The following is a 13,164-nucleotide window of genomic DNA, read 5'->3' as shown; positions in this document are numbered from 1 at the left end:
CATGTGTCTAATATAAGGGAGTTAGAATCGATGTATACAGGTATTGTGGAAAATCAGGGGACAGGTCCTTTGCTCAATTTAAATTGCTATGTCTTGAAGCCAGCTTTAACTACCTTTGCTACTATACTAGTAAGAACTTGCCACCATTCTAGGTGAGCAGGTTGCATGAAATGCCCTGTAATGTACTCAGAGACCCAAGCCTTCCGGGCTGGTAGCTTGACACTTGCCTCTCATGGAGCTTCTGTCATCATCTAAAATGAGGTTGTTGTTTAATCTAAAACCACAGGCAGTTTGGAACTGCGAGGGACAACACCATGCTCAACTCTGAGAAGTAACGATGCCTTGATGTGAGTTTACAAGTAGACTTATTTGAGATTTAGAGGTTAACGCCATTTTCACGTAGGACATTCCATGGAAAAAGCTGTAAAGAACTCAGAGACACATGCCATCTGGTCCTGCAGCTCTGCACTCTTTTCTCACACAGCTTCTGAGAAGCATCTAACATAAGGGAGTTAGAAGCTAACTCCAATTGCAGTGTGCAGCCATGAGGAACAGCATGGGTGCTCAACTCTCAGAAGTAAGTGTGGCTTGAAGCCAACTTTCAACTAGTCTCTCTCTTGGGGGAGTTCGAAGCAAGCTCCATTCTATGTGAGAGGCTTTTATGGAAAGTGCTGTAATGAACTCAGAGTCACAACCCATCCAGTTCTACAGGAAGTCACTTGCCTCTGACACAATTTCTGTCAGGCATCATACTGAAGGGTGTTAGAGGCTAAGTATACAGGTAGTGTGGATGAGCAAGCACAAGCCATTGGCTCAACTCTCATAAGTATGTATGCATTGAAGCCAGCTTTCAACAAGCATCTCTCCTTTTGCACTTAGAATCTAGGTGAAATCTCGGTGAGGTTTCAAGGATAGTACTGTGTTGAACTCAAGCCACAAGACTTCTTGGCAGGCAATTTGCCACTTGCCTTTCACACAACTACTGTCTACCATCGAATATCAAGGAGTTAGGAGCTAAGTGCACAAGGAGTGTGGACCCGTGAGGGATAGCACAGTGCTCAACTCTCAGAAGTGTGGCTTGAAGCCAGCTTTCTACTACCCTCTCTCCTATTAGAGTTAGAGCAACTCCATTCTACGTGAGGAGGTTTTATGGAAAGCGCTGTATTGAACTCGGAGATGCAAACCTTCCAGTTCTACAGCAAGTCACTTGCCTCTCACACAATTTCTGTCAGGCATATTTCAGAAGTGTGTTAAGCTAAGTCTCCAGGTAGTGTGGATGCGCAAGGGACAAGCCATTGCCTCAACTCTCAGAAGTATGTATGCCTTCAAGCCAGCTTTCTTTTAAAAAAAATTATTTTTATTGGAGTTCAATTTGCCAACATATAGCATTACATCCAGTGCTCATCCTGCCAAGTGCCCCCCTCAGTGTCGGTCACCCAGTCACCCTAAATCCCCGCCCACCTCCCTTTCCACCAGCCCTTGTTCCTTTCTCAGTTAGGGTCTCTCATGTTTTGTCACCCTCACTGATATTTTGACTCATTTTCTCTCCTTTCCCCTTTATTCCCTTTCACTAATTTTTATATTCCCCAAATGAATGAGACCATATAATGTTTGTCCTTCTCCGTTTGACTTACTTCACTCAGCATAATACCCTCCAGTTCCATCCACGTCGAAGCAAATGGTGGGTATTTGTCATTTCTAATGGCTGAGGAATATTCCATTGTATACATAGACCACATCTTCTTTATCCATTCATCTTTTGATGGACACTGAGGCTCCTTCCAGTTTGGCTATTGTGCACATTGCTGCTATAAACAGTGGGGTTGCAGGTGTTCCTGATTTTCACTGCATCTGTATCTTTGGGGTAAATCCCCAGCAGTGCAATAGCTGGGTCATAGGGCAGGTCTATTTTTAACTGTTTGAGGAACCTCCACACAGTTTTCCAGAGTGGCTGCACCAATTCACATTCCCACCAACAGTGTAAGAGGGTTCCCCTTTCTCCACATCCTCTCCAACATTTGTTGTCTCCTGTCTTGTTATTTACACCATTTTCATTGGTGTGAGGTGGTATCTCATTGTGGTTTTGCGTTGTATTTCCCTGAAGGCCAATGATGTGAGGCATTTTCTCATGTGCTTGCTGGTCATGTCTGTGTCTTCCTCTGGGAAATTTCTGTTCATGTCTTTTGCCCATTTCAGGATTGGATTGTTTCTTTGCTGTTGAGTTTAATAAGTTCTCTATAGATCTTGGAGACTTGGAGACTAGCCCTTTATCTGATAGGTCATTTGCAAATATCTTCTCCCATTCTGTAGGTTGGCTTTTAGTTTTGTGGACTGTTCCTTTGGCTGTGCAGAAGCTTTTTATTTTGATGAAGTCCAAATAATTAATTTTTGCTTTTGTTTCTCTTGCTTTCATAGATGTATCTTGCAAGAAGTTGCTGTGGCCAAGTTCAAAAAGGGTGTTGCCTGTGTTCTCCTCTAGGATTTTGATGGATTCTTGTCTCCCATTTAGATCCTTCATCCTTTTTGAGTTTATCTTTGTGTATAGCGTAAGAGAATGGTCTAGTTTCATTCTTCTGCACATGGCTGTCCAATTTTCCCAGCACCATTTACTGAAGAGATTCTTTTCCCCAGTGGATAGTCTTTCCTGCTTTGTCAAATATTGACTGTAAAGTTGAGGGTCCATTTCTGGATTCTCTATTCTGTTCCGTTGATCTATGTGTCTGTTTTTGTGCCAGTACCACACTGTCTTGATGATCACAGTTTTGTAGTACAACCTGAAATCTGGCATTGTGATGCCTCCGGTGCTGGTTTTCTTCTTCAATATTCCCCTGGATATTCGGGTCTTTTCTCAATCCACACAAATCTTGAGATTATTTGTTTCAACTCTCTGAAGAAAGTCCATGGTATTTTGATAGGGATTGCATTAAATGTGTAAATTGCCCTGGATAGCATTGACATTTTCACAGTATTAATTCTTCCAATCCATGAGCATGGAATATTTTTCCCTCTCTTTGTGTCTTCCTCAATTTCTTTCAGAAGTGTTCTATAGTTTTTAGGGTATAGATCCTTTACCTCTTTGGTTAGGTTTATTCCTAGGTATCCTAGGCTTCTGGGTGCAATTGTAAGTGGGGTTGACTCCTTAATTTCTCTTTCTTCAGTCTCATTGTTAGTTTATAGAAATGCCACTGATTTCTGGTCATTGATTTTGTATCCTGCCACATTGCCAAATTGCTGTATGAATTCTAGCAATCTTGGGGTGGAGTGTTTTGGGTTTTCTATGTACAGTATCATGTCATCTGCAAAGAGGGAGAGTTTGACCTCTTCTCTGCCAATTTGAATGCCTTTAATGTCTTTTTGTTGTCTGATTGCTGAGGCCAGGACTTCCAGTACTATGATGAATAGCAGTGGTGAGAGTGGATATCCCTGTCATGTTCCTGATATTAGGGGAAAGGCTCTCAGTGTTTCCCCGTTGATGATGATATGTGCTGTGAGCTTTTTGGACATGGCTTTTACGATGCTGAGGAATGTTCCCTCTATCCTTACACTCTGAAGAGTTTTGATCAGGAATGGATGCTGTATTTTGTCAAATACGTTCTCTGCACCTATTGAGAGGACCATATGGTTGTTTTTTCTCTTGTTGATATGATCTATCACGTTGATTGTTTCATGAATGTTGAGCCAGCTTTGCATCCCAGGGATAAATCCCACCTGGTCATGGTGAATAATCTTCTTAATGTACTGTTGGATCCTATTGGCTAGTATCTTGGTGAGAATTTTTGCATCTGTGTTCATCAGGGATATTGGCCTATAATTCCCCTTTTTGCTGGGGTCTTTGTCTGGTTTTGGAATTAAGGTGACACTGACCTCATAATACGAGTTTGGGAGTATTCCGTCCCTTCCTTCGGAAGTGTTAGAATAGGTATTATTTCTTCTTTAAATGTTTGATAGAATTCCCCTGGGAAAGGAAGTCATCTGGCCCTGAACTTGTGTTTTGGGAGGTTTTTGATGACTGCTTCAATTTCCTCGTTGGTTATTGTTCTGTTCAGGTTTTATTTCTCCCCGTTCCAGTTTTGGTAATTTGTGGTTTTCCAGAAATGCATCCATTTCTCCTAGATTGCCTAATTTTTTGGCGTATAGCTGCTCGTAATACATTTTCAAAATCGCTTGTATTTCCTTGGTATTGGTTGTGATCTCTCCTCTTTCATTATGATTTTATTAATTTGAGTCTTTTTAATAAGGCTGGCTAATGGTTTATCTATCTTATTAATTCTTTCAAAGAACCAGCTCCTGATTTTGTTGATCTGTTCTACAGTTCTTCTTGGTCTCTGTTTCAGGGAGTTATGCTCGAATCTTTATTAACTCTCTTTTTCTGCTTGGTGTAGGCTTTATTTGCTGTTCTTTCTTCAGTTCTTTTAAGTGGGAGGTTGGCTTGTGCATTTGAGTTTTTTCCAATTTTTTGCAGGAGGCTTGTATTGCGATGTAGTTTCCTCTTAGGACTGCTTTTGCTGTATCCCAAAGATTTTGAACAGTTGTATCTTCATTTTCATTAGTTTCCATGAATTTTTTTAATTTTCCAATTTCCTGGTTGACCCATTCATCTTTTAGTAGGATGTTCTTTAACGTCCATATGTTTGAGATTCTTCCAAATTTCTTCTTGTGATTGAGTTCTAGTTACAAAGCATTGTGGTTTGAAAATATGCAGGGGACAATCCCAATCTTTTGGTATCAGTTGATACCTGATTTGGACCCAGTATATGGTCTATTCTGGAGAAAGTTCCATGTGCACTTGAGAATTCCATTGCGTTCGGATGGAAAGTTCTGTATACATCTGTGAAATCCATCTGGTCCAGTGTATCATTTAAGGCTCTTGTTTCTTTGGTGATGTTAGAAGATTGGTCATTTGCAGAAACTGTCATGTTGAAGTCTCCTACTATAGTGTATTATTATCTAAGTATGTCTTTACTTTGCTTATTAATTAATTTACATACGTGGCAGCTCCCACATTGCGCGGACTGATCTCTGTATAGGATTGGCGGGGCATCTGGCAGAAGCCAGTTGGTCAGGCCAGGCAGCTCGACTGAGGCGTCTGTGCTCTGCTGCCTTTAGGAGCTGCACTCCCTGGTAGGGCTATTCTAGTAGCACAGGGCCCTGGATCCCAGGTCACCGAGCAGACAAAGCCCATCATCCTGCATCCCCCCTGGGAGCATTGGCCAGTCCTGATTGAAGTTGCGGTAGTTACTGCAGGGAGCTGACTCCAGAGCTGGAGACCTGGCCACCACCAGTGGTGGTGTTCCTCATGTCACCTAGTGCCCGGGAAAGGCAGGGCCCCAGGGGACAGAGGCCTCACGGGGTAAACAGCTCCCACTGATCCTGGCACCCGGTGGGGGGTGGTGCAGCATCTCTCCAGGTGCACACACCTGAGAATCAGCACAGGAGCCCCTCCCCAAGACCAGTTGGAAGGACAGGGGAAGAGCAAGTTCTTGACCAATCAGCGCTGGAAAGCTCCAGGGGAAGTTGAGGGATTTACAGTATATAGAACTAGAGGGTATCCCTCCTTCCCCCCACCTTTTTAAAAGATTTTATTTATTCATGAGAGAGAGAGAGAGAGGCACAGGCAGAGGGAGAAGCAGGCTCCATGCAGGGAGCCCGATGTGGGACTCAATCCCGGTCTCCAGGATCACGCCCTGGGCTAAACTGCTGAGCCATCAGGGCTGCCCTCTGTCCTTTTTCCAGTACAACTCGTTTTTATATCAGACTGAAATTTTCCAATTTTTTTCTCTTTCCCACCTTAACTACAAAATTTTACCACCTATTTTTAAGTTTCTTTCTTTTGACTTTCATATTTCTACAATTACAGGTCGTAGATATATTTTCCACGTCTGGATTCCAACATATTCAATTTAGTTTTGGGAGATATACAAAATATGGGTTTTTGTGTTTTCTGCCTCAGTTTGTTCTACAATGGCGGTACCTTCTAATACATGACCAGCATGCACCCGAAACCAAGTGGAACACCATGCTGGTTCATTCTCTGAGATTATATTCTCTCTTCATTCTCATGTCCCCTCCCTCTTTTATCTCGTTTATGTTTCAGTGGTCAGTGTAGGGGCTTTCTACAAGTATTGTTGCTTTATACAAATTTGGGATTGAGCATCTTCTAACATACAGAATTTAATACACGCAGAACCAAGAGGACCACATTCTAGGACCCCTCAGGTAGACTGCATTCTCCTTCCACTACAACTTCTTCACCACCAGCATCTCCCAGTCCCCCCCCTTTTTTATTTCTTCTCTTTTTACTCGGGGTTTTTTTTTTTTTTTTTCCTTCTTCTCTGGGATTTTTGGCCTTTTATTGTTTACTACCTTGTTATAAAATTTGTTTTTCACTTTAGTGGTCCTTTTATTTTGTTCTGATCTTTGTTTTCATTTTCTGGTCTCTGGCCTCCAGAATCATCTACAGTGAAATTTACTTAGGTCGTGGTTGATACTGACTCAGCCCACTCACAGCCACTCTCCACTGAGCAAAATGACTAGAAGGAAGAACTCACCACTAAAGAAAGAAGCAGAAACAGTACTCTCTGCCACAGAATATGGATTATAATTCCATGACAGAAAGCCAATTCAGAAACATAATTATAAAGCAACTGGTGCCTCTGGAAAAAAAGCATAAAGGATTCTAGAGATTCTGGAGACTTCATGACTGCAGAATTTAGATCTAATCTGGCTGAAATTAAAAATCAATTAAATAAGATGCAATCCAAACTGGAGGTCCTAACGATGAGGGTTAATGAGGTGAAAGAAAGAGTGACATAGAAGACAAGTTGATGGCAAGGAAGGAAGCTGAGGAAAAAAGAAAAACAATTAGGAGACCATTAGGAAAGGGTAACGGAAATAAATGACAGCCTTGGAAGGAAAAATCTACATATAATTGGGGTTCCAGAAAACGCCAAGAGGGACAGAAACATATTTGAACAAATCATAGCTGAGAACTTCCCTAATTTGGGGAGGGAAACAGGCATTCAGATCCAGGAGATAGGCCCCCCCCACCAAAACCAATAAAAACCGTTCAACACCTCAACATTTACTAGTGAAACTTCCAAATTCCAAAGATAAAGAGAAAATCCTTAAAGAAGCAAGAGACAAGAGACTCTTAACTTATATGGGGAGAAATATCAGATAAACAGCTAGCTGACCTCTCCACAGAGACCTGGCAGGCCAGAAAGGACTGGCAGGATATATTCAGGGTTCTAAATGAGATGAACATGCAGCCAAGAATACTATATCCAGGAAGGCTCTCATTCAGAATAGAAGGAGAGGTAAAGAACTTCCAAGATATGCAGAAACTGCATGAATATGTGGCCACTAAAACAGCTCTGCAAAAAATATTAAGGGTGACCTGTAAAAGAAAGAGGAAGCCCAATGAAATAAGCCACAGAAACAGGGACTGAATAGGTATTACGATGATACTAAATTCATATCTTTCAATAGTAACTCTGAACGTGAATGGGCTAAATGATCCCATCAAAAGATGCAGGGTTTTGGACTGGATAAAAAAAAAAGACCCATCTATTTGTGGTCTACAAGAGACTCATTTTAGATATAAGGACACCTCCAGCCTGAATATGAAAGGGTGAAGAACCATTTACTATTCAAATGGTCCTCAAAAGAAAGTTTTTCCCAAAGACTGTATACTTCAATTTTTTAAAAAAGAAAACCAAGACAAAAATATAAGTATAAAAAAGATCCCAACAAAGAGCAGGCTAGCCTTTAGATGACTTCCTTGGTGAATTTTATAAAAACACTTAAGAATTAACACCAATCCTGGGGCACTTGGGTGGCCTCAGTCAGTTAAGCATTCAATTCTTGATTTCTGCTCAGGTCATGATCTCAGGGTCCTGAGATCCAGCCCCAGGTTGGGCTCCACCACCAGCGAGGAGTCTGTTTGGCATTCTCTCCCTCTCCTTCTGCCACTCTCCCCACCTGCACACTTTCTCTAAGAAATTTTTTAAAATCCTTAAGAAAAAAGAATACCAATCCTTCTCAAACTTCTAAAATATATGAGAAGTGAAAACTTCCTAACTCATTTGAAGAGACCATCATTACTCTGATACTAACTCTAGACAAAAGTTTCACAAGAAAACTTGAGACCAATATCCCTTGCGAACTCTGATGCAAAAATCTTCAACAAAATACTAGCAAACAGAATCCAACAGCATAGTAAAAGGATTACTCACTATGGGCAACCAGGATTTATACCAGCAATTCTGGGATAGTTTAACATCTTAATACTACTCATTATAATTCACATTCATAAACAAAAAAGAAAAACCACAGGTTGTCTCAATTAATGCAAATAAAGCATTTGACAAAACTCAACACTGTATGATGATAAAAAAAACCTCAGCAAACTAAGAACAGAAAGAAACTTGATCAACTAGATGAAAGGACATTTATGTAAATGTCTCAGAACTAACAGGATACTCAACAGTGAAAGATTAAAATGTCCTCCTAAAGATCAGGAACAAGACAAATATATCCACTTTTATCATGTTCTCAATATTGTACTGAATGTTATAGCCAGAGCAATTAGGCAGGAAAAAAGAAACATAAGCACTCAAATTAGAAAAGAAGTTAAACTATCTCTATTATCAGATGATGTGATCCTACATAGAGAAAGATCCCAAAAATATTCTTATTATTCATATTTCCTTATAATCAGTATGGGTGTCTTCTTTTATTTCTTGCATCCAAACAAGTATCTTTATGCAGACAAGAATCATAGGATTGAAGTATAGAGACAAGATATGGGTTAGACATGTAGTTCCGCATGTGTAATAGTCATTTACCATCCTGAGCCATTGTGCAAATGTCTCTGAATGTTGTATAGTGACTTTTTACTGCCTTCTCATTGGTTTGGATACAATTTCAAGTAGACAGCTTTGAAACTGGACTCATATACACAGTCATCTTGTAACAATGAATTTTTACTGACATGAAAAGTAGTCATTAAAAAACAGGGTTTCCTTTAACATGGGATCTAGTCAATGAATACATCCCACATTATCAAGACATAAGCAAAAATGGTTAGTTAAGTTGTGATAGAAAATATAATCAACACCAAGGTAGTTTGTTCTGGTTTTTGTGCTTAGCAAATAATATTTACTAGATCATGTGTTTACTGGATTTTCACATACATGATCACTTATTTTTCTTTTGAGATGAAATTTCTTTGATTATGATACCATTTGTTGAGAATACAATGGTTTATTTTTAATGTCATAATGTATTCAACCTGTATTTCTCAAAATGACAATTAGTATAATGAAATATAAAGTGACTATTTTGTTTTTGAAACTACATAAGAGCTATATTACTTTGGGAGAAATTTTAATGTTTCATGTTCCTAAATTTATTATTTTTCAAAAGCACACAAAAGTCTCCAAATATAATTGTTTAAAGACCAACAGTAACAGAAAGCTCAGAGCCAACCTGAAAACAGTTCAGGTATGTGCAGGCTTAGAGGAGAGGCAGAGATTCTGTGAAGGAAAGGAACCTATTTTTGTGTCTCATAATTTGATCTTGCTGTTTTAGAACGTGTGTTTTTAAAATTTTATTTATTTATTCATGAGAGACAGAGAGAGAGAGAGAGAGGCAGAGACACAGGCAGAGGGGAAGCAGGCTCCATGCAGGGAGCCCCATGCAGGGAGCCCCATGCAGGGCTCAATCCTGGGACTCCAGGATCACGCCCTGAGCCAAAGGCAGACGCTCAACCACTGAGCCACCCAGGCACCCCTAGAATGTATGTTTTGTCTCCAAATAAGGAATTCAGTTCCAATAGGGGTTTGTTTAGTTTTTGTTTTTTTTCCCTAGAATTGAAATGCTGTATGCTATCCCTATCATCATACTTGCAATTCCTGAAGTTAGAAATCCTGAGGCTGAGATGCCAAGCACTGTTATCTACCTTCCTGTTGTGGATATGAACAGCAAAAGTGAGTGCTAAGACCAAGGTTTTTCCTCTCTGCTAAATACTTTCTCTTTTGGAGAACAAATCTATCATGAAATGTCTAAATTAGAAGAGAATAAAATGAAAGAAAATGGCCTAAAAATACCCTAAAATATCAAAAGCAATCATTTCTAAGTATTATAAGCTGTATCATTCATTATGATTCCTATACTACTAATATAACACCTTATCATGCTTTTGGCTTCACTCTCATAAAATCTTAGTGATGAAGTCTTCTGGGTCTTATTTCCAATGAACATAATTACTAATGAGAACACTGCATGGAATGTTCATACTTACACCATTTATTAAGAGAGCTGGTTTATCTAAGTTGTAGCACTTTGCAATATGCTATATTCTTGATTTAATACTTGTATGAACCTAGATGTAGATTTTCCTACTTTAAGTCTATCATAATCGTAACCTAATCATTCATATCAATATTCACTTATTCATCATGGTCTTGATTAAACTCCTGCTATAAGACTTTGCCACTAAATAGATTTCTTCCCTTCAGTGCTTCAGGAAAATTGATGGCTATAGATGAAAGTTTAGGAGATACTTTAACCACTTTCATGCTTGTTTATCTGCTGACTCTCATAGTTCTTCACATCCAGGGCTCCCATCCTATCCAAGTTCTGCCAAGAATGTTGGGGTCTGTTGCCTGGTCAATCAAGCACTTTACTTGAGCCTCTTCTGACAGTCCATTCTCTGGTTGTTGGGCACGGATGTTGTGATCTTTGCTTCCTCGTGCTACAGCCACATAATCTCCAAAGGCAAGTGCCTTCTCATGGCCCAGGAACAGCTCATCGCTGGAAAAAAGATTAAACAAATACAAAAACATGAACCATTCATTATTTTCCCTTTGTTGCTTGCATTCCTGGCTATCTTATCCAAACATTCCCTCTTATCACTTATAGAATATTTTCTGTGGCTTATAACCTTAAAATCAAGAGACTGGATTTGTTGAAACATAGAACATGAATAATGTTGCTATTAAAACTTGTCTACCAACAGGTGCCTAGTTGGCTTAATTGATAGGACATGTGACTCCTGATCTCAGGGTTGTAGTTAACAGTCCCCCTATTGGGTGTGGAGATTCTTTTTAAAAAATAAAGCTCACCTAATAAAAAAATTCTAACAGAATTTAAATGTAAGTATTAAAAAAAATTGTCTACAAGTTTTTGTGTAAATGTACACTTTCATTTCTCTTTGGTTTGTATTTAGGGGTGGAATTACAGGGCCAAATGGTAATTCTATTTAACTTTTTGAGAAACTGCCACTGTTTTTCATGGCAGCTGCACCATTTTACATTCTTAATAGCAACATACAAGGGCTCTAATTTCTCCACATTCTTCCACATTGTACTATATTTCATTTTTTTAAACACTGATTTATTTCAGAGAGAAAGAGAGGAGGGGGAGGGGAGGGGGAGAGAGACCCAAGGAGACTGTATTGAATGTGGAGCCCAACATGGGGCTTGATTTCACAACCCTGAGATCATGAGCTGAGTTGACACCAAGAGTCAGACGCTCAACCAATTGTGCCACCCAGGCACCTCTGTATGCCATTTTATTATTATAGCCATTCTAGTGGGTATGAAGTGGTATTTCATTTGTAATAATAATTTTTTTTTGTAATAATAATTTTAAGCATCTTCCCATATGTATATCCTCTTAAAGAAATGTCTGCTCAAATCCTTTGGTCATTTTTAAATTGGATTATCTTTTTATTGAGTTATAGTGTTAGTTTTTTTTTAATGTATTCTAAATACAAGTCCCTTATCAGCTATGACTTTTAAATATTTTTTCCCATTCTTGTGAGGTTGTCTTTTTACTTTCATGATGGTATCCTGTAAAGCACAAAATTTTTAAATTTTGATGAATTTATCTATTCTTTTTTTCTTCCTTATGCTTTTTGGTGTTTTTTTTTTAAATTTATTTTTTATTGGTGTTCAATTTACTAACATACAGAATAACCCCCAGTGCCCGTCACCCATTCACTCCCACCCCCTGCACTCCTCCCCTTCTACCACCCCTAGTTCGTTTCCCAGAGTTAGCAGTCTTTACGTTCTGTCTCCCTTTCTGATATTTCCCACACATTTCTTCCCCCTTCTCTTATATTCCCTTTGACTATTATTTATATTCCCCAAATGAATGAGAACATATAATGTTTGTCCTTCTCCGACTGACTTACTTCACTCAGCATAATACCCTCCAGTTCCACCCACGTTGAAGCAAATGGTGGGTATTTGTCATTTCTAATAGCTGAGTAATATTCCATTGTATACATAAACCACATCTTCTTTATCCATTCATCTTTCGTTGGACACCGAGGCTCCTTCCACAGTTTGGCTATCATGGCCATTGCTGCTAGAAACATCGGGGTGCAGGTGTCCCGGCGTTTCATTGCATTTGTATCTTTGGGGTAAATCTCCAACAGTGCAATTGCTGGGTCGTAGGGCAGGTATATTTTTAACTGTTTGAGGAACCTCCACACAGTTTTCCAGAGTGGCTGCACCAGTTCACATTCCCACCAACAGTGTATGAGGGTTCCCTTTTCTCCGCATCCTCTCCAACATTTGTTGTTTCCTGCCTTGTTAATTTTCCCCATTCTCACTGGTGTGAGGTGGTATCTCATTGTGGTTTTGATTTGTATTTCCCTGATGGCAAGTGATGCGGAGCATTTTCTCATATGCATGTTGGCCATGTCTATGTCTTCCTCTGTGAGATTTCTGTTCGTCTTTTGTCCATTTCATGATTGGATTGTTTCTTTCTTTGGTGTTGAGTTTAATAAGTTCTTTATAGATCTTGGAAACTAGCCCTTTATCTGATATGTCATTTGCAAATATCTTCTCCCATTCTGTAGGTTGTCTTTGAGTTTTGTTGACTGTATCCTTTGCTGTGCAAAAGCTTCTTATCTTGATGAAGTCCCAATAGTTCATTTTTGCTTTTGTTTCTTTTGCCTTCGTGGATGTATCTTGCAAGAAGTTACTATGGCCAAGTTCAAAAAGGGTGTTGCCTGTGTTCTTCTCTAGGATTTTGATGGAATCTTGCCTCACATTTAGATCTTTCATCCATTTTGAGTTTATCTTTGTGTATGGTGCAAGAGAGTGGTCTAGTTTCATTCTTCTGCATGTGGATGTCCAATTTTCCCAGCAC

At 39.5% G+C, this 13,164-nt stretch overlaps 1 protein-coding gene across 7 annotated transcripts in view; it reads right to left on the bottom strand.

Annotated features, from left to right (window-relative positions):
- Window positions 1-10,287: 10,287 nt before the first annotated feature.
- The window catches only part of PRKDC (protein kinase, DNA-activated, catalytic subunit), a 220,035-nt gene continuing 217,158 nt past the window's right edge, over window positions 10,288-13,164 (bottom strand). For 6 of the 7 annotated variants that reach the window (XM_077876997.1, XM_077876998.1, XM_077877000.1 and 3 more), the window contains one exon: window positions 10,288-10,815. In XM_077876997.1, coding sequence (XP_077733123.1) covers window positions 10,611-10,815 — 205 coding nt within the window. In that variant the 3' untranslated portion in view covers window positions 10,288-10,610. The remainder of the gene's footprint in view (window positions 10,816-13,164) is intronic. The other variant, XR_013367489.1, reaches the window with a different exon arrangement.

This window comes from Canis aureus, chromosome 28 (genome assembly GCF_053574225.1).
Source record: "Canis aureus isolate CA01 chromosome 28, VMU_Caureus_v.1.0, whole genome shotgun sequence".
Taxonomy (NCBI): Eukaryota; Metazoa; Chordata; class Mammalia; order Carnivora; family Canidae; genus Canis; species Canis aureus.
Note: the sequence above shows the minus strand (reverse complement) of the source record. Positions and strands in the feature narration are given on the sequence as shown.